General features: G+C 38.7%; 1 protein-coding gene across 1 annotated transcript in view; it reads left to right on the top strand.

The window, feature by feature from the left end:
- The window catches only part of Lmx1a (LIM homeobox transcription factor 1 alpha), a 275615-nt gene that overhangs the window by 207900 nt on the left and 45375 nt on the right, over window positions 1-22340 (top strand). The window contains exon 6 of the mRNA XM_068226504.1: window positions 13195-13415. Coding sequence (XP_068082605.1) covers window positions 13195-13415 — 221 coding nt within the window. The remainder of the gene's footprint in view (window positions 1-13194; window positions 13416-22340) is intronic.

Below are 22340 nucleotides of genomic sequence, written 5' to 3'. Positions count from 1 at the left end.
TGGAGAGCCTGAGGGAGATAATTAGGATTCTCTCAGAGGACAGGAAGGAAAGTAGGCCTCCAAACAATGTACAGGATACAGTAGGTGTAATAGAGGGACGGGAAGGAAAGGGAGGAATTGTAGAAGATAGGTGGTCTAATGTTTTAAGGGGAAGGAGATTACAGGCTAAGGGCTCCATTCAGGATCAAAATTCAGGACAGGTGTTGGTGAGAAATTGGTACGAGTCACGAGTCTAGAAACAACTGAGGGAAGATGAACGGGGAAATGTTGCCGAGAAGTGTGGAAGTAGGAGAAAGGGAAGAGGTAGGAAAGGGAAATATGGAGTAGTGGATAGGCAAAGACAGGTGGAACAGGGTCATGGGATAGAGAAAAGGGAGGAGGAAGTAGCTTCTGCAGCTGTCAGGAAAGATAGGACTGACCAGGAGAGGAGGGGATCAAATGAGGTGGGTAGGCTTGAGGCTCTGGTCTTTGGGGATTCTATCGTTAGACATATCAGGAAAGTGTGTGGAGGAAAGGGTACCAGGGTTGAGTGTTATCCAGGAATTAGGATAAGGCAGATGTTGAGGAAGGTAGAAGAGAAGTAGGAGGGAAAGAAGAAGGTGGTAGTATTTCACGTTGGTACTAACAACGTAAGACAAGCAGGTATAAGTACCAACATAGTTGGGGATGTGTGGGATCTGGTAAATGCAGCAAGGGTGAAGTTTAAGGAAGCGGAGATTGTTATCAGTGGAATACTGTGTGGGAGGGATACTGACTGGAAGGTGATTGGGGATTTAAATGAGATTATGGAGTGGGTATGTGGGAAACTGGGAGTGAGATTTCTAGATCCTAATGGGTGGGTAGGAGATAGGGATCTGCACTCAGATGGCCTTCTCTTAAACCACAGTGGTACATATAAGTTAGGAAATTTGTTTAGAAGGGTTACAGGGAGGTACATTCAGGGAAACAGGGTGACCTAGGGAGCAATGTTAAGGGAACAGGGAACTGGAAATCAAGTAGGGATGACATAAAACTGTTAGTGCTCAACTGTAGAAGTATTGTAAAGAAAGGATTAGATTAAGTAATTTAATAGATATACACTTACCAGATATTGTAATAGGAGTTGAATCATGGCTGAGAAATGATATAATGGATGCAGAAACATTCTCATGGAACTGGAGGGTGTATCGTAGAGATAGGATCGGAATGGTAGTAGAGGGAGTATTCATTCTCGTGAAAGAAGAATTTGTAAGCTACGAAAAAATTAAAGATGACAAAAAAGAAATTCTAGTGGTAAGGTTCATCTCTAAAGATAATAGGCAACTTGATGTTTTTGGAGTTTACAGACCAGGAAAGGATAGCGCAGATGCTGATTCAGAATTATTTGATAAGATAATCAGCTATGTGGGAAACGATAAGGAAAGGAACGTGATTGTAGCGGCTGATCTCAATTTACCAAATGTCAATTGGGAAGGTAATGTGAACGACAGGAAGCATGAACAATAAATGGCAAATAAGTTAATATGGGAAGAGCACCTGATTCAGAAAGTGATGGAACCAACTAGAGGGAAGAATATTCTAGATGTGGTGCTGGTAAAACCAGATGAGCTCTATAGAGAAACCGAAGTAATAGACGGTATTAGTGATCACCAAGCTGTTTTTGTGGTAATTAAAAATAAATGTGAAAGAAAGGAAGAGATTAAAATTAGGACTATTAGGCAGTACCATATGGCTGATAAAACAGGCATGAGGGAGTTTTCAATATGTAATTATGATCGGTGGAAAACAGTAAATAAAAATGTAAACAGACTCTGGGATGGGTTTAAAGCAATTGTTGAGGAATGTGAAAATAGGTTTGTACCTTTAAATGTGGTAAGGAATGGTAAAGATCCACTATATTATAACAGGGAAGTAAAGAAACTAAGAATGAGGTGCAGGTTGGAAAGAAATAGCTGTGGAAGTAAGGAGAAATTGAAGGAACTTACTAGAAAATTGAATCTAGCAAAGAAGTCAGCTAAGGATTACATGATGGCAAGCAAAATTGGAGGCCATACAAATTTTAGTGAAAAATGGAAGAGTATGTATAAGTTCTTTAAGGCAGAAACAGGTTCCAAGAAGGACATTCCAGAAATCATTTATGAACAAGGGGAGTGTGTATGAGAGGATCTTCAAAAGGCAGAAGTATTCAGTCAGCAGTATGGAAAGATTGTTGGTTACAAGGATAATGTCCAGATACAGGAGGTGACTAATACTAAAGAAGTATTAAAATTTACCTATGACAGCAATGACATTTACAGTAAGATACAAAAGTTGAAAACTAGAAAAGCAGCTGGAATTGATAGGTTTCGGAGGATATACTAAAGACAATGGGTTGGTACATAGTACCATATCTGAAGTACTTGTTTGATTATTGTTTGCATGAAGGAACTTTACCAAATGAATGGAGAGTTGCTATAGTAGCCCCTGTATATAAAGGAAAGGGTGATAGACATAAAGCTGAAAATTACAGGCCAGTCAGTTTGACATGCATTGTATGTACGCTTTGGGAAAGCATTCTTTCTGATTATATAAGACATGTTAGTGAAATTAATAACTGGCTTGATAGGAGGCAGTTTTGGTTTAGGAAAGGTTATTCCACTGAAGCCCAACTTGTAGGATTCCAGCAAGCTGTAGCAGATATCCTGGATTCAGGAGGTCAGTTGGACTGTATCGCGATTGACTTATCTAAGGCATTTGATAGGGTAGATCATGGGAGACTACTGTCAAAAATGAGTGCAATTGGACTTGACAAAAGAGTGACTGAATGGGTGGCTCTGTTTCTAGAAAATAGAACTCAGAGAATTAGATTAGGTGAAGCTTTATCTGTCCCTGTAATAATTAAAAGGGGAATTATCTCAAGGCAATATTATTGAAGCTTTATGTTTTCTTATATATATATCAATGATATGTGTAAAGAAGTGGAATCAGAGATAATGCTTGTCGCAGATGATGTTATTCTGTACAGAGTAATAAATAAGTTACAAGATTGTGCGCAACTGCAAAATGACTTCGATAATGTTGTGAAATGGACAGTAGGCAATGGTATGATGATAAACGGGGATAAAAGTCAGGTTGTAAGTTTCACAAATAGGAAAAGTCCTCTCAGCTTTAATTACTGCGTTGATGGGGTGAAGGTTCCCTTTGGGGATCATTGTAAATACGTAGGTATTAATAAAAGGAAAGATCTTCATTGAGGTTATCACATAAATATGATTGTAAATAAAGGGTAAAGATCTCTGCACATGGTTATGAGGGTATTTAGGGGTTGTAGTAAGGATGTAAAGGAGAGAACATATTTGTCTCTGGTGAGACCCCAATTAGAGTATGTTTCCAGTGTATGAGACCCTCAACAGGATTACTTGATTCAGGAAATGGAAAAAATCCAAAGAAAAGCAGCTCGATTTGTTCTGGGTGATTTCCGACAAAAGAGTAGTGTTACAAGAATGTTGCAAAGTTTGGGCTAGGAAGATTTGGGAGAAAGGAGACGAGCTGCTCGACTAAGTGGTGTGTCAAAAACATATCAGATGTGAGGCTTTTCAGGCGTTTGCTCTATTAACCAGTGTTTCGTCTTAGGTCTGACACTAGACTCATCAGAGTGGTATGTGTCAGACCCTACCCACTGACGCTGGGGTGTATGCAGGTGAACTTATCAGAAGCCCTTATAAGAGGCACAGTCTGAGATGCGAGATAAATCTCCATAAATGGAATTATTGCCCGCCTAACAATTCTGAATGGAAAATTCCCATGGAGGGAATTAGTGGTGTGTTCCGAGCTGTCAGTGGAGAGATGGCGTGGGAGGACATCAGTTGACGAATAAGTTTGGGTGGTGTCTTTAAAAGTAGGAAAGATCACAATATGAAGATAAAGTTGGAATTCAAGAGGACAAATTGGGGCAAATATTCATTTATAGGAAGGGGAGTTAGGGATTGGAATAATTTACCAAGGGAGATGTTCAATAAATTTCCAATTTTTTTGCAATCATTTAAGAAAAGGCTACGAAAACAACAGATAGGGAATCTGCCACCTGGGCGACTGCCCTAAATGCAGATCAGTAGTGATTGTTTGATTGTACTTCCTTGTGCTCAGGCGGCTACAATTACACAATTCACCGCTGGTCCCTAACCCGTTAGAGGAGAGATCCTCACTGGACTATGAGTAAGTAGCATGTACAGGCAGCATCTTGCTTCGCAGGAATTACCACTTGGCGAACGGAATGGAATTCGATGGGGGGGCTATCAATTTTAATGGGGCTTATGGAAGAAAGAAAGTAGAACCGGCTGAGTCACCAAAGTTAGTGATATTTGGGCAAGGGGAGATAACGAGGAAGAGATAGGATATTATAAACTATTCTTAACAGGTACTCACAAGGGAAAGGCAGGGTGTGGATTGGACTGCTCATCAGGAATACTGTTGCATGCAACGTAGTTTCTGTTAGGCATGTAAATGAGCAAAAGATATGGGTAGATTTAGCTGCTGGAGGAATTAGGGCAAGAATTCTCTCCGTGTGTTGACCATATGAGGGTGCAGATCAGGATGTATTTTGACAAGTTTTATGAAGCACTACGTGACATCATAGTCAGGGACAACAATAGGTATAGGATAATGCTAATGGGCGATTTCCATGCAAGAGTTGCGAATAGATTGAAAGATATGAGAAGGGGATGGATAAATGTGGGGAATATATGAAATCTAATAAGAATGGGAAGCATTTACAGGATTGTTGTGCTAGTTCATGTTTAGAAATTACGAATACATTCATCAAGCATAGGGCTATTCACCGCCTGCACATGGGAGGGTAGACACCATAGCCATACTAGAATATATCATCATTACCGACTTTGAATTCAGGAAATGTGTTATGAATGTGTGGAGATTCAGGGGATTTTTTGATGATACAGACCACTATCTGATCTGTAGTGAACTACGTATCTCTAGGCCTAGGATATAGAAAGTGAAATCTGTCTGCAGATGAATAATGGTAGAAAATCTATAGGATGAAGAAATTAGATGGAAGTACAGGGATATTAGTTAAAAGTTCCAAACAATAGACAGTAAGTAGGTTCAGGATATAAAAAGAGAATGGGTGACATACAGGGATGCTGTAGCAGAAACAGCAAGGAAATGCCAAGGAACAACTGTGTGTAAAGATGGGAAAAAGCAAACATCTTGGTGGAATGATGAAGGAGAGCAGCTTTTAAAAGTAAAAAATAAGGCGAATCAGGAATGGCTGCAAGGAAGCACTGATTCACACAGGGAATTGTACATAGATGAAAGAAACGGAATTAAACATATAACTGTTGAATCCAAGAAGAAATCATGGGAAGATTTCGGTAGTAACCTGGAAAGGCTACATCAAGCAGCAGGGAAAACTTTCTGGACAGTAATAAAGAATCTCAGAAAGGGAGGGAGAAAAGGAAATGTATAGTGTTTTGGGTAAATTAGGAGAACTCATAGATCCCAGGGAATCACTCAACAGGTGGAAAGAATATTTTGAAAATATTTTCAATGTAAAATAATTTTTTGTAGTGACGTTGCGAAAAACCGAGCTCATATGGAGAACAACGATGCTCAAGATAACAGCTGACAGCATCAGGGATTTAAACTTGGGACTCCGTATGATATAGTTCTCCAGTCCTAATGTGGAGTGAACTTGATTGGATAATTTAGTTTAATAAATCCAAAATGTGATACGCTTCTCTTTATTTCAGTTATTACAATATTATGCTTCATAGACTAGAACGGGCACTGGTGACTACAGTATTTTACATCTTGGCAACTGACCCAACATGTCCAGTGATGCGTTGTCGTATCGACACTATATTTCACATGGCAAAACATGTAATTAAAGTTGAACAGTTCCATTTGACTTACACATTTTGCCCAGCTTTAGTGAGTTTTGTTCATTTGAGGAAGCAACATTAACCCACGATATTCAGGGCTTCATAGGTCACATCAACATCGTTTGCAAAGTAAAATTCTAATTTGAGAATGATGCTTAACTTTGGAAAATGGGAACTCACAACAGAATGTAGTAGACTGGTACTCTTGGTCTATGTGAACTTCGGGATTACCAAGCCGAAACCCACCTGGAGACGGAATTCATTCCTAGATAAAATGAACTCATTCAAGCCCAAACCGGGAAGTTAGTTAAAAGAAAAAATAAGTTTGCAAATTTTCCTACAGATAACCAATAAAGATCAAAAATTAAACTTACGATGTTTTATATTTTGTTATTCTATCCAAATACGAGGGCAAATCAAAAAGTAAGTTACACTCCCAAGTTATGGCCAATTACGAAACCACCTACACATAGGCAACACGGCTATGACAACATACAATGTAAGTTCACTTTTCCACATAGTCCCCAAGAGACTGTGAACATTTCTCGCAACAGTCAACCAGCTTTCCGATTCCTGATGCGTAAAAATCTCCTCCGGCGCTGTGTAACCACCTGGATACAGCTGCTTTCACCTCCTCATCGTTTCGGAATCGTCGTCCACCAAGATCCTTTTTTTCAGTTTACCGAATACATAATAATCGCATGGCGCTACTTCTGAACTGAATGGAGGATGTTGCCATACCTCCCAATTGAATCGCTGCAGGAGTTCGGACGTTTGGCGGCTCGTGTGAGGTGTTGCGTTATCGTGCAACAAAATCACACCGGCGCTCAATTTTCCTCGCCACTTTTCTTTAATTGCCTTACGCAACCGGTTCAATGCTTGACCATATGAAGCCGAGTTGATTGTCGTGCCTTTCAGCATAAATTTAATTATTTTAATTTTAATAGGCATCAATTAAAATACCATGTTTATTTTTTCTAAATTGATAACAACTCGTTAGAGGGAAATATAAAACAAGTTTCACTCACTTCTTTGCTGCAAACATCACAGATGCCTATTAAAATATGTAAAATTGAAGCTGCCTAGAAATATTTTAGAACCTATTTGAGTTATTTTAGGCAGCTAAAATAACATTTAAGCACCTAAAAATCATAGGTGACGTACTGTAGTTACGTCCGGCCATCTCTCCACTCTATATGGCACGTGTAAGGTAAATAAAACATTCCAAATAATGATAATAACAAAGTTGGCAGATTGCTCCAGGCTCAGTCCAATGGTTCATATTGGTAGATTTACTGGCACATAAAAGAACTGTGGACAACATTTCCAGCTCTTCTGCATTTTTGAAAACCGTAAAAGGAGTTAGCGGGCGTAAAGCCATTATTATTATTATTATTGATGATGATGAAGATGCTTGTTGTTTAAAGGGGTTTAACACCTAGATCATCAGTCCCATTATTATTATTATTATTATTATTATTATTATTATTATTATTATTATTATTATTATTATTATTTTATCATCAAATGTGAAATACGGAACTCCTGTTACCACTCTTTAATTAAAGATTATTTGGAACCTGACACTTTTGGCATAATTCATAGTGCATAGTGTACTACTACACTCAGTTTCAAGGCCGTCCCACTAAGTGCGCTGGACAATCAATGTCTTGCGATATCCCACATTATTATTAGCGTATGGCAAGGAAATTATATACATAATATACAATATATACACAATAACAAAAAACATTGATTCAGTTCAGGCATTAGTGTTATCTCTTATATCTGAATGTCCAGCTTATCAATCCACTGTAGTGCTTCCACTGTTGGAGATAGGAAGTCTTCCAAACTACCTGGATATGCCCGTAGTTGACACTCGCTTACAATGTGGGGAATAGTCTGGCGAGGGGCTCCACAGTCACATTCTGGAGATGGTACAAAATTCCACTTGTAGAGAGAATCCCTGCACCTTCCATGACCTGTCCTGATCCTGTTCAGTCTGGACCAAGTTGCACGTGGCAGTTGGGATCCATTTACAATATTTTCCCCTCTGAAGATGTTATGCAGGAGCACGTCGGGAGAGTTATTCCAGCGGCTTTTCCACTCCTCCAAAGCATTGAAGTTGGTGGACGTCTTCAGAGCAGCGTCACAAAGGGGTGGATGTCGTGATTTCAGTCTTTTGAGACTAAGAGCTGGTATGTCATTTAGAACAGGTAGCAGAGGATTCTTGCAGATCTTGTTGTACTCTCGAACAAGAGCTCTGGATCTTCATAAGTCAGGTGGCATTATTCCTAACAACAGTGGGAGCCAGTGAACTGGAGTTGATCTGATGGTGCCAGATATAAGACGCATGCTGGTATTCAATTGTGGGTCAATATACTTTGTATACGGGCTATTAATCCACACTGGAGCACAGTAGTCAGCAGCAGAGAAAACCAGTGCTAAGGCTGAAGAGCGTAGGATGTTTGCAGTAGATCCCCAAGTAGTACCAGTTAGCTTCTGAATAATATTGTTTCGGGTTTTCAGTTTCTTCGACAAGTTCAAAAGATATTGTCTGAATGATAAAGTCCGGTCCAAGGTAACACCGAGATATTTTGGATACCTATTGTGATTAAGTACTCGATTGGAGAAGGTAATATTTAGTTTTAAGTTAGCGAGCCGGTTGCTCAAATGGAAGCAAGAAACCTCCGTTTTGGTTGTACTGGGTCTGAGTCTCCATTTCCTGAAATATTCTGCCAATGTGGATAAGTCCTGAGTCAAAATGTCTTCAGTTTTCTCAAAGATCTTGTGTTGTGTGGCCAGGGTCAAGTCATCAGCATAGCAGAACTTTCTGGATATTGTTTCTGGAAGATCAGAGATGTACAGATTAAACAGTAGTGGCGATAAAACTGATCCTTGGGGCAAACCATTATGCAGTTTTCTCACTGAGCTTTTCTTTTCACCTAAACAGACCTGGAATTTCCTGTCGCTGATCATGTTGTTGATAAGCTGTGCAATCGTTCTGCAGGGTATAGCTCTGAGTAATTTATAAATCAATCCTTCCCTCCAAACGGTATCAAAGGCAGCAGTGAGGTCCACAAAGACAGCAGATGTTTTAAGCTTTTGCTGGTATCCGGCCTCAATGTAAGATGTTAATGAAAGTACTTGATCACAGCAGTTTCGGTTAGGTCTGAAGCCTGCCTGATCCACAGGAATGAGTTCTAAAATGGTTGATCCAATTCTGTTGTAGATAAGCCTTTCAAAGAGTTTGTAGCAATAGCTAAGGAGGGCTATTGGTCTGTAACTTTCAGGTCTGTTTTCAGGTTTTCCAGGCTTCAATATGGAAATAATTTTAGCCCTCTTGAAGTCAGGTGGGATTTGTCCAGTCTGAAGAATGTCTGTGTAGAACTGTGCCATCCATCTCTTTGCATTGTCTCCCATATGTATGAGGAATTCTGGATGAATTCCATCGAATCCAGGTGCCTTACCAGGTTTTAGTTCTTTGAGGGCCTCTTGAACATCAAGGGCTGTAAAGGGACGTGAATAGCTAGAAATGCGAGGTACTGATGATTTCAGAGAACGAAGCTGGCATCTAACATACTTTGTATGCTTCTTATCAGCTGGAGCTCGAGAAGTTGTTACAATATGGGAAGCTATTTGGTCAGGTGTCACCTGAGGTTGACCCTTCACTACTGGCGCACCTTCTCCTAGCCTTCTAAGAAGGCCCCAGGCCTTTCTGCTAGAATGAGTAAAATCTAAGCTTTCGACAGTTTCAACCCACTTTTGTCTTCGACGATCATCCAAGCTAGCCAGAAGTTTGTTAGCAGTTTCCGCATCTCTGTTTTGTTGGAAATTCTTAAATAATTCCTCATTCTGGGCATTCCAGCCAGGAACATATTCTTTCCGATAACCTCTGGGCATACATTTCTTAGCAGTAGATATAACTGCGCCAACAAAACGTTGATAACTTTGGTGATTTGGGGGAATCCAACGAATGCATTTATCTAGTTCTACAGAGAATGCAGACCAATCAGCTTTCTGGAAATTCCATCGGGGATGTGGCGTTGAACGTATAATTGGAATTGTGACACCAAATTCGAGTATTACTGGTCTATGCTGGCTATGAGGGAAATCTCCCATCACTTTGCGTGTAGTGTGCGAGGGAATTCCATTTATATTGGAGCTGACGAAGCATAAATCTGGATTTGAATCTCTACCCCATGCAGCTGATCGAAAAGTTCCTCGATCTTTAGCATCAAATACTAGATGGAGGTTATTACTTTCGCACCAGTCCATTAATTTAAGTCCACAATCATCTGTTTTAGAATACTTCCAGAGTTCATGATGACTGTTGAAATCTCCCACATAAATCGCAGGATGTTCTGCAGTTGGTACAACATACTGAGGCCATAAAATGCATGGTGGTTTGTAGATGTTGATGATCGAGACATTATTCAGTCGGATGACAACCTGATGGACATTTTCTTCTGTGCTTTGAGATAGTAGCTCAGCTTCTTCGATGTCATTACGGACATATGTGGCCACTCCATATGCTTCATGGTAGGTTGCTCCTAGTGCCTTGTACCCAGCAATACGACCTCTAGTACGGAGTTGTTCTTCATTAGCAACATGCGTCTCTTGAAGGACAACAACATCTATGTTGTTCTCTCTGAGTACTTTTGAGAGGTAATCACACTTTGCTCTGCTGATACTCTCTATATTGAGTTGGAAAATACGAATAGTGGGACCAATGTTTCTTGTTAAAGAGCTCTGAGAAGAGCTGTTTCCACATGGTGTCTTTGACATAATTTGAAAGCCAGGAGATCCTAGGATAGACTGGCTGCCTATTTCTGTTGCTCGCTTAGCACCACCCAGGGGACACGTGCAGGGCAATGAGGAGGTAAATCCTGCGGACGTGAGCAACGTTCATCCCCCGATATCCCACAAAGTGGTACGTATTCTCTATAGTGCATTTGGTTCAAACATCTACTGGAGGGTAGAAAACTTTGTTATCTTCACTGACCACAAGCTGCTCACATTTGCTTTCAAGCAAAGCAACATAAAGGTATCTTCTAGGCAGAGGAGAGATGCAGTACATATCGCAACTTTCAACTCATGTTCATCATGTCAGTGGTCCAGACGACATTGTTGCCGACGCATTATCTAGAGTTGACGAAGTATCAATAATGGACTATGATAAAATAGCCAAGATGAAGAATTGCAGCAACTTCAGAGTGACAACAACTCTTTACATTTCAAGCGATATCAGCTTCCATCAGGAGAAAAGCTTTGGTACGACACTTCTACTGCAAACATCAGACCTTACATTCCCAAGCCATTTAGTTGCCAAATATTTTTGCATTTACATGGCTTCACCCATCCTGGTGTAAAGACTACAGTGAAGATGCTAACTAGTAGATTTATTTGGCCTAGCATAAGAAGTGATGCACGACAATGGACTAAATCCTGTATCAGCTGCCAGAAAACCAAGATCATTCGACATACTAAACCACACCCCAAAGAATACAAAGAGCCTGATGATCACTTCAGTGTTGTACACATTGACCTCATCGGACCTCTGCCTTCCTCCAATGGCATGACCTATCATTAACCTCTATTGACCGCTTCACATCCTGGATGGAAGTTATAGCTCTTGAAGATATAACAGCTGAAAAAGTGTCAAAAGCCTTCACCATCGCTGGATTGCAAGAATCGGCATCCCATTATGTGTAATCACTGATCAAGTAGCACAGTTCAGATCCCAATTGTTTAAAAACTTAGCTAAAATTTGTGGGATGAAAATCCAGCATACTACACCATATCATCCCCAGTCTAATGGCAAAGTTGAGAAACTGCATAGCACTCTGAAGTCAGTTATTAATGATCATAATACTAGTAAATGGACAGAAATCCGACCTACTGTCTTACTGGGATTGCGGACTGCGCTTCGAGAAATGTCAAGCCGCTCAGCTTCACAGATGGTACTTGGGAAAACTATCAAACGAGCAGGTGAATTTTTCAAGGAACCAACAACAAAGCTTGATCGTGATACATTTGCATCTGACCTACAAGAGCAAATGCTAAAACTGAAACCCAGCACACATACATATACTGCATCAAGATCAGTGCTTGTTCCAAAAGACCTACAATCCTGTTCCCATGTATTTGTGAGATGTGACAGAGTCAGAAAACCCTTGGAACCCATTTAAGTGGGTCCTTTTCCTGTTATAACAAGGTATGAGAAATACTTCACCATCAAGATCAAGGGGAAACTTGCTAATTTATTAGTGGACAGACTAAAACCAGCCTACTTGTTGCAGGTTCATCTGAGAGGTCCTACACATTTTTCAAAGGACACTCAACATCAACACACTGTCTATAAGCCACTATCAAACACCAGGGTATCAAAGTCAGACAGAACAATAACATTTCCTGCTCACTTGTTAGAGAAAGTTGTTCATTTTAAGAATTAGTGACTGGTATCATCAAGGATATTTTTAGAAGTGATAACAAAATATTTGACATGGTTTTATTCTTAACTATTATGTTATTCATGTTTATTTTTGTGTTTATGTTCAGAGACTGCCCTCACCATCATAAACTATAATTTGTTAGTAACTCAGTCACTGGTGGGGAAGTAGTGTAAGGGCCACAGAGACTAAACTATTCATTTTTTTTTTACTATTGAAAGTTTTTAATTTTTCTGAAGTTGGTAAAATATAGATGAGTAGCAAAAAGTGTTTTATCATAGTAATGAGTGAACAATAAGTTTCAATGTAAACATTAAAGGATATAGAGTAAATGGTTAAAAGAGAGCGTGCGCGCGTGTGTGCGCGTGCGCGCGCGTGTGTGTGTGTCGTATGTAAAATCACACCCAGACCTTAAAACAAGCTAAAGTGTTACAAACTCTTTCAAGGCACGTAGAATGCACTTGACATAGCAAAGTTTTGGTCTGAATGTGTGTAATGTTACTGAGTGTAATTTTACCTTTTTATTCTAGATGTTTCTGACATTAGAATAATAATAAAACCTCACCTATGGAATGAAAGGACTCTGTCGAGGCTAATACAAAGTAAAATGAAGGACAACCAAACTGCCGGCCAGGACCTCATACCCAATACTTTGGTTATTCACTGATACCATGATAAGGGTTCTTCTGTCGCCCTACATAAAGGATTTCCATGTGAAATACTGTCACTCTGAGACATGTTCTAAAGTAAAATCACTGCTATAATAATAATGTTATTGGTTTTTAAGTCCCAAAATCACTGCTACCATAAGCAATAAGGATTAACTCTCTACTGAACTTCTAAAAAGTATTTCAATATTTTTTCTGTATTTGCGGATGTTCCAGGAAGTTCGGTGTGAAATGTTCACGCTGTGGAGACAGACTACTACCACATGAAATGGTGATGCGCGCACAAGCACACGTGTTTCACCTACAGTGCTTCGTATGCGTGGTTTGCTGTCAGCCGCTGCAGAAAGGAGAGCAGTTTGTCCTTCGAGGTGGCCAGCTCTTCTGTCGGCAAGACTTTGAAAAGGAGATGTACATGCTGCAGCAGGCCAGCCCATCAGGTGTATTACCAATCACTTAATACTGTGTAACACTGTGGCCACTAGTATAGTTTTCGTAAAATCTGTGTTTTGATTATGTTCCTTTTCATTGAATTTATCGTTATAGATCAGAGGTGCTCATACTGCACATTTCGTTCTGTGGATACATAGCCTTGTAAGTGGGCAGGAAGGCGCCAAGCATGTTATTCAGTCACAGTGAAATTGTGGTTACGTCACAGACTGTGATGGTCAATGCCAGGCAAAGGCCTGCCAGTCAGACACGATCAATGCGGCAATACCCGAGTTTGAAATGGTGGCAGAAACTAATGAAGAAGAAAAAGCCTTGCTGAATCTCTCTGCAGAGAGCCAGTGGGAAGAACAAATTATTTTTAATTTTTAATATATATTATTTGTTTAAAGTGGACCGTGCAAAATGCCTGCTATGAGGGCAGTCTGTTACATTAAAAAGGTATAATGTAGAACGCTGATACAAAGCGAAACATGCTCTTTTGTATGATACCATTGTAGGGTATGTTTGAATAAAAATGGTTGAAGGTAGAGTTTAAAATACTGTTTTTTGAAACTCAACGAACAGGGAAAGTCACAAAACACTAGAATACTGCGCAAAATCAAACATAAAGTTTTTTGGATTATGTATTACTGAAAGGATAATAGGGATTTTACTTTTCTTAGTGGAAAATCTGTCATTCCCATCCAAGAAATAATATATCATGGCTTGCACGTTTCAACCCTGTATCCTTGTACAGTCGCTCAAAAAAAAAAAAAGAAAAAACTGCATGGTGTCGTAGAAGTTCCTTTTAAAATACATTTTTTAAATTTTTTCAGAAACAATACGGGATATAGGTGATATGTAATGATTGTTGTGGGTATCCATAGGTTATTTTTATCCACATGGAAAGTGAATTTGATAAGAATGAAAACTAAGTCTGATAAAATATTAAGTGTGAGGAATATACAATACCATGTGCTCATTCTCATTTTCTGTGACTGTACATTGCAACAAAAATTGTAATGTGTTGGTTTTCTTTGAATTTTTAAATATAGGAAAATAAAACCATGTCTGTTCATATCGAAACGCAGTATAAATTGCACGCAAATATTTGAATTTTTTTTTTTTTTTTTGCGATTAGAGTGTCATTCTTTATTCCATACTCCAATCAACATTTTGTTGAGAATGGTCCGAGGAAAGCTCTGTAGTCACAATCGAACAGCACTCCTCCACCAAATGCGTTCGCTCTCTCACTTGCCTGTGACGTCCTCTTAACACGTAAGCTGCCCACAGTTATGTCAAGCCTACCCAGCCACACTGGGCTACCCTCAACGGGTGCCCCGCTGAGCAACTCTGTTATAGATTAATGAGAAAATTAATATTACCAACATTTTTTTTACAAACTGTGTCAAAGTTGTTAAAAAGTCGTGTGACTGAATGAGATGCATGTGGATAATTTATATTACAATGTGAAAAAACATATTCAATCTGATCATGTACATCACCTGTAATGCACATGCATATAACTTTTGGGAGGATGAATGTTTTAATTTCTTATGCAGAATCACTCGCATTAGAAGATGAAAGTAGATATTCTGGATCAGAACCATTGCATGACCCAAAATAACAAGTCATCAATGGCAGAACTAGATCCTTGTGCTGGTTCACAATTTCTTTTCATAAGTAAATCGATTGCGTGCATCAGAAGTAAATAAATATCCACAAGAACATAATCTCCATAACAAGTAATCACATAACAAGTAATCACACTATACATGCCAGCAGAGACGACGTGTTCCATAGACAATTGCCGGCTGCGCTGGTGTGCCAACCCAAAACCAAGAATGGAAAACATTTCCTACTGGCCAGCAGGAACTGATACTCATGTGTTTTTGAAAGTAACATGAGCACATACGATCTACAGATCCATCGGTATTGCACATCACAGCATATGATACAAATGGCCAGAATAAAAAATAGAACTGTGCTATGACATACAGTTGCTCAAAACAGGAATAAATGAGTGCATTGTATTGTATGTTTCTTGCATTTTATATTTTATCGGACTTAATTTTAATTATTATCAAAATATCATTCACCTCCCGTGAAAATACAAACTCCATGAATAGCACAAACCAAACCCCATGGCGCAACAGCCCCGAAGAGCCATGGCTACCAAGCGACTGCTGCTCAGCCCGAAGGCCTGCAGATTATGAGATGTCGTGTGGTCAGCACGAGGGATTCTCTCAGCCGTTATTCTTGGCTTTTTAGACTGGGGACTCTATCTCACCATCAGATAGCTCTGCAATTGTAATCATGTAGGCTGAGCAAACCTCGAACCAGCCCTCAGATGCAGGTAAAAATCCCTGACGTGGCCGGGAATCAAACCCGGAGCCTCCGGGTAAGAGGCAGGCACGCTAGCCCTACACTGCGGGGCTGGCTTGGATAGCACAACACACATTACATCTATAGATTCAATAGTTTCTGAGAAAAGTGTTCCTGTAAGAAATTTACACAATACAATGCACTTATTATTTTTAATTTTTATGCGACTGTACATGGTGGCCAAAGAGTTAGGGAACTTAAGTACCTGTAACCAGTGACTTTAACCCTTAATGAGTGTTACTGTTAACCTTTCCTGGATGACGGAATTTAGTCATTCACTGTAGTCAATTTTGGTGATGTTTTATTGGCGCTCAGTCAGAGATGTATCTGCTGTAGACAATAACCATCTATCGAATCATGTTATATATAGCGCAGGGGTAGGCAACCTTTTAAGTATGAAGATATATTTTCCAGAATGTGTTTTACTCTGTGGGTACCAGGCAAAATGCCTATTTTTATACTTGAATTTTCATCTCATTGTTTTAAGTATTTGTGACAAATAGATAACAAACATATTTTGAATGTAAATAAACCGATCACAAACTATAATATTACTGTATTATCATTCTACAGATTGAAATATTTGTGGAATGTTACACAGTGGGTCTATTCTTAAAAACTGATTTATAAAGATATTAATGGAGTCAATCAGCATCATCATCATCATCACTTTACAGTTTCAGTTTCCCAGGTACCGTTGGCGAGCCTCTTCCATTCTGTCTTATTGAGATACGTTCTGTTGTTAATGACGTCCTCCAGTGTCCTTCCCCAATCTTTACAATGTCCCTCCAGTGGGTTCTTGGTCTTCCCACCATCTGCTTCCCTGCCACATGTCTCTCCAAGTTAACATATGCTGTCCTTGTTGGCTCCATCCTCATTACATGCCCAAACCACCTCAGTCTGGACATGCTGACCCAATCTAAAAATGATGTAACAATCCCAGCTTCCTTCCTAACCACATCATTCCTTAACTTGTCCAGTTTGGGTTTTTTGAATTGTGGATTGTGGACCTAAAGAACTTCATCTCTTTCGCCATAAGACCTCTCTGTGTCGGTGCGACGTAAAGCAACTAGCAAAAAAAAAAAAAAAAAAAAAAAAAAAAAAAAAAAAAAAAAAAAAAAAAAAGAACTTCATCTCGGATGCCTGCAACCTTGATGAGTCTTTCTTAGTGAGGGTGGAGATTTCAATGCAATAGGTTAAGATTGGTATGAAATACTGATTGAACATTACCAGCTTTGATTTTGTTGGTACTTTGGGATAACAGAGGAGTGTTCATACTTGCTAGTAAAAGTGAGAGCTCTTCTACACTCTATTTTCCACCTCCTTTGTGGCTAGTGTAACTCGAGATATTACACTGCCGAAGTACAGTATGTAAAGCTTTCAACACTTTCTAGTGGATGGTTTCCTAGCATGATGTTCGCTGGTCATCCCTCTCTGTTTATTGCCATCACTACTGTTTTGAGTTTGCTTATCTTGAGATTGGACTCCTGGAATTTAACCTTCCATTCATTGAGTCTCGACTGTACTTGTTCCTCAGTTTCTCTCCAGATCATAACATCATCAGCAAAGGCCATTACATTTAGTTCACCAGAGGTTTTCTTGATGTTCTTCATTATGTCATCCATGATGGCGATAAACAATAATGGGGATAGTGCACTGCCTTGTTGGACTCCACATTTGGTTTTGAACTAGGATGAATGTCCGTCACCCAATCGCACACAGCTAGTACAGTTCTCATACATCATCTGAACTTTCCTCACCAGTCCCTCTGGCACATTCCTTTTTCTCAGGCATTCCCATATCTTCTCTCTTGCAATGCTGTCATATGCCTTCTCAACGTCAAGGAAAACCATAAACAGACCTTTGCCTTTTTCCCAATATTTTTCTATTGACATAAGGACACTGAAGATTAGGTCTCTTGTGGACCTGTTAGGCCTGAAGCCATACTGTTCCTCTTCAAACAGTAGCTCTAAAATGACTCGCAATCTGCTCTCTAAGATTTTCTCAAGAATCTGGAGTATGGAATATGGCGGCAGTGAGTGTGTGATATATTAAGTGAAGTGACGAAAAAAACAAATTTATGTGAGTAATATCCACAATTCTTCAGGAAGATACTGCAGATCAGTAACATTAATAACTCAGGAAACCATTAAAACAAAATCGAATTAGCACTCAAACAGCTACAACTAAATAAATAAGATAAACAACATCATGGTGTTCGTGTGTTCCCCGTGTGGCAAGAAAATAAAAAACAATCAATAGGCTGTAGGCTGTGATGGTAAATGCGAACGTTGGTTCCACGTAACATGTGTAAAAATGAACAAAGAAACTCTCCAAAATTTCCGTAAGGAAGAACAATTCCAATGGTCGTGTAAACGTGAAGACTGCATTGCACAACCTAACATAAATGAGGTTATGGCGAACGTTTCCAAACAACTTGAAGAGTCCCTCAAAGTACTAATGGAAGAAAACAAATAATTACATGTAATAAATATCATTTTAGCAGCCTTCTAAGGTTAATTTTGTTAATACTTCCACTATTGTATCTCATCACATTGTATTTTCAAACCATCATTGTTATTTTTAATGTTATTTTACTTCAAATCTCTTCAAGATTTTAAAATTCATTTCATCACTACATGTTATTTAGACGCTTATTTTTAATTTAAGGTTAAGACTATGGCTGATGATGCCTTCAGAGAAGGCGAAACATGTCCCACTATTAGCTAACAAATTTATGTAAATCATCCAAGACGATTTTGTATTGATTAGGTGGTCTAATAAATAACTTAATGTTATTATTTCAGAAAACAAATAATTACGGAAATTAGCAACCTTTCTTTCCGAAAAATATCATGACCTCAAGAACGAACTAGACACTTTGAGGAAAGATAAGAAAACTGTGGAATTGTGACAACGGCAGCCATGAACGAGCTAGAAGACTTGAAGTAGTATCAACGCAAAAACAATTTACTAGTGTGTGGAGTTCCTGCTGAAAAGGATGAAAAAGTCTTCCAGAAAGTAACTAAAGTTGGCAAGGCGCTGGGAGTCGATATAAAGCCCGAAGATATTGACGCTGCACACAGACTTCAATCCACGAAACCTGGACCACAACCTATCATCGTGAAGTTTGTTAATCGATGGAAGAAAGAAGAAATCCTCAGTAGCAGACGACAAAAAAAGACGCTAAAAACGAACGAAATCGGATATAGTTCGGTTAATAACATCTATATAAACGAGCACTTAACGCCTAGGAATGAGACCCTCGCCAAAAAATGCCGCGAGCTACGGCAATAGGGGAAAATATTTGGCACATGTATCAGGGACTGTAAAGTGTATATCCGTAAGTTCCAGGACGGTCCTTCGAGGCTAGTGGCAAACCCTGAAGTTCTGCATGAACTTGCTCACTTCAGCTGATCTAGAAACAATGAGGTAACATTTCCTTGTGTTGTACCCGCTTCAATTCCAAGCTTTCTTTTCTTAATTTCAAACTTTTGTCCTTACATAAACAAACATGGATCCTGAAAACAAATTCCTTAAAGTAGATGAATTTAAATGTGAAACCCTAAATAAATAGTGAAAAATCAGTTCCAGTAGGAGTACCAATAGTCAAAGATAGTGGTAAGCAATTTGTATATTACAACAAATTAAATCAGTATATCCTACAAAATAAATTTAACTGTGAGGAAATGGATATAAACACTTATTATAATAAATGTATTGAGTATATTAGCACAGGAATTGAAACCAGCTCAATTTCAATTAAAAAAAAGAACCCCAAAGACATTCCCCTAAAACCTTGGGTTACCCAAGAATTACTAACACTGATTCACATCAAGTCTCACTGTTTTCAAAAACTAAAGTAAAAAACACCTCTGTGGAAGTAATTGAAGAATACAAAAGAATCAGTAATAAAATAACCAAATTGAAGAGAGAGTTACAAAAAAGGTATTATGAACACAGATTACAGAATTGCAAAAACCAAAAAGAAACATGGTATGTAGTCAATGAAGTGTTAAATAGGAAGCTTGGACATAAACATGAAATCAGCCATCTGGTGGTAAATGATGTCAGCATTACAAACACAGAGGACATATGCAATAATCTAAATGAACTATACGTTAATGTAGCTGAAAATATAAGAAAAGGTCTTCCTGAAGATCAGCAAGTTCATGGCAGCACAACAGCTGAAAGTCAAACTAATAGTATTTTCATGTCTCCAACTGATGAATGTGAAGTGCTCAAAATTATCACTTCTCTAAAAAATAAAAATAATTTAACAGAAGATAAAATAACCAATGTCATGTTAAAAACCTGTGTTGAAAGTTTAGTGCCACATATTGTGGAAATTATTAACCATTCAATTCTCAGTGGAGAAATATCCCAATCACTCAAATGTGCCAGAATTGTACCTATTTTTAAATCAGGAGATAACACATATCCATCCAATTACAGACCAATTAGTATATTATCTGCAATTGGCAAACTCATAGAAATGGTAGTAAAAATTAGATTGGTAAATTTTCTGTGTAAAACTAATTACTTTTCCAATAATCAATATGGGTTTCTCCCAAATAGAGGAACTGATAATGCTGTATTTGATACAGTAATAGATGTTCAAAAGACCTTAGATGAAAATAAATTAGCAGCAGGGCTACTCATAGATCTTAAAAAAGCATTTGACCTGGTTGACCACAAAATACTTCTGAACAAGTTAAAATTAGCAGACATTAGGGGGTTAGCACACAAATGGTTCCAAAATTATTTATCAAACCGAACACAATACGTGATGATTAACGATACTAAAAGTTCTAAGCAGCAAACAAAAATGGGAGTACCGCAGGGCTCAGTACTAGGTCCTATTCTATTTTTGATTTATATTAATGACATACAATCTTTAACAGACGAGAGGAATAGGCAGTTGTGTTTATGTTTCGTAGATCTAGAGAAAGCATATGACAGGGTACCGAGGGAAAAGATGTTCGCCATACTGGGGGACTATGGAATTAAAGGCAGATTATTAAAATCAATCAAAGGCATTTATGTTGACAATTGGACTTCAGTGAGAATTGATGGTAGAATGAGTTCTTGGTTCAGAGTACTTACAGGGGTTAGACAAGGCTGTAATCTTTCACCTTTGCTGTTCATAGTTTAAATGGATCATCTGCTGAAAGGAATAAAATGGCAGGGAGGGATTCAGTTAGGTGGAAATGTGGTAAGCAGTCTGGCCTATGCTGACGATTTGGTCTTAATGGCAGATTGTGCCGAAAGCCTACAGTCTAATATCTTGGAACTAGAAAATAGGTGCAATGAGCATGGTATGAAAATTAGCCTCTCGAAGACTAAATTGATGTCAGTAGGTAAGAAATTCAACAGAACTGAATGTCAGATCGGTGATACAAAGCTAGAACAGGTCAATAATTTCAAGTATTTAGGTTGTGTGTTCTCCCAGGATGGTAATATAGTAAGTGAGATTGAATCAAGGTGTCGTAAAGCTAATGCAGTGAGCTCGCAGCTGCGATCAACAGTATTCTGTAAGAAGGAAGTCAGCTCCCAGACGAAACTATCTTTACATCGGTCTGTTTTCAGACCAACTTTGCTTTACGGGAGTGAAAGCTGGGTGGACTCAGGATACCTTATTCATAAGTTAGAAGTAACAGACATGAAAGTAGCAAGAATGATTGCTGGGACAAACAGGTGGGAACAATGGCAGGAGGGTACTCGGAATGAGGAGATAAAGACTAATTTAGGAATGAACTCGATGGATGAAGCTGTACGCATAAACCGGCTTCGGTGGTGGGGTCATGTGAGGCGAATGGAGGAGGATAGGTTACCTAGGAGAATAATGGACTCTGCTATGGAGGGTAAAAGAAGTAGAGGGAGACCAAGACGACGATGGTTAGACTCGGTTTCTAATGATTTAAAGATAAGAGGTATAGAACTAAATGAGGCCACAACACTAGTTGCAAATCGAGGATTGTGGCGACGTTTAGTAAATTCACAGAGGCTTGCAGACTGAACGCTGAAAGGCATAACAGTCTATAATGATAATGTATGTGTATGTATGTATGTAATCTTTAACAGTAAAGGGAAAATGTAAAGTATTTGCCGATGATATCTTAATAACTTACAAAGGACTATGTGAAACGCAAATTATGGAAGATATAAATTGTGACTTGGACAAGTTATCGTACTGGGCTGTATCTCAAAAAATGATCATAAATGTGACTAAAACAAAATACTTAATCTTTCATAAAACAGCCCATAAGATCACAGCGGCTAACACTGTTACCCTAAAGGACCAAGTAATAGAGCGAGTCAACTCAGCTAAGTATCTTGGCATAACATTAGACTCAACACTTTCCTGGAAAAGCCATATTGATTATGTAATCAGCAAAATTACCCCTTTGATAGGAATAATGCACAGATTAAGATACAGTAATTTTTCTCATCAAAAATTGAAGGGTATATATTATGCAATGATCCACCCACATCTAACATACACAAGCTTTATTTGGGGAAGATGTAGGAAAGATTACATTAATAATTTG

This window comes from Anabrus simplex, chromosome 2 (assembly GCF_040414725.1).
Source record: "Anabrus simplex isolate iqAnaSimp1 chromosome 2, ASM4041472v1, whole genome shotgun sequence".
In the NCBI taxonomy this organism is placed as follows: Eukaryota; Metazoa; Arthropoda; class Insecta; order Orthoptera; family Tettigoniidae; genus Anabrus; species Anabrus simplex.
Note: the sequence above shows the minus strand (reverse complement) of the source record. Positions and strands in the feature narration are given on the sequence as shown.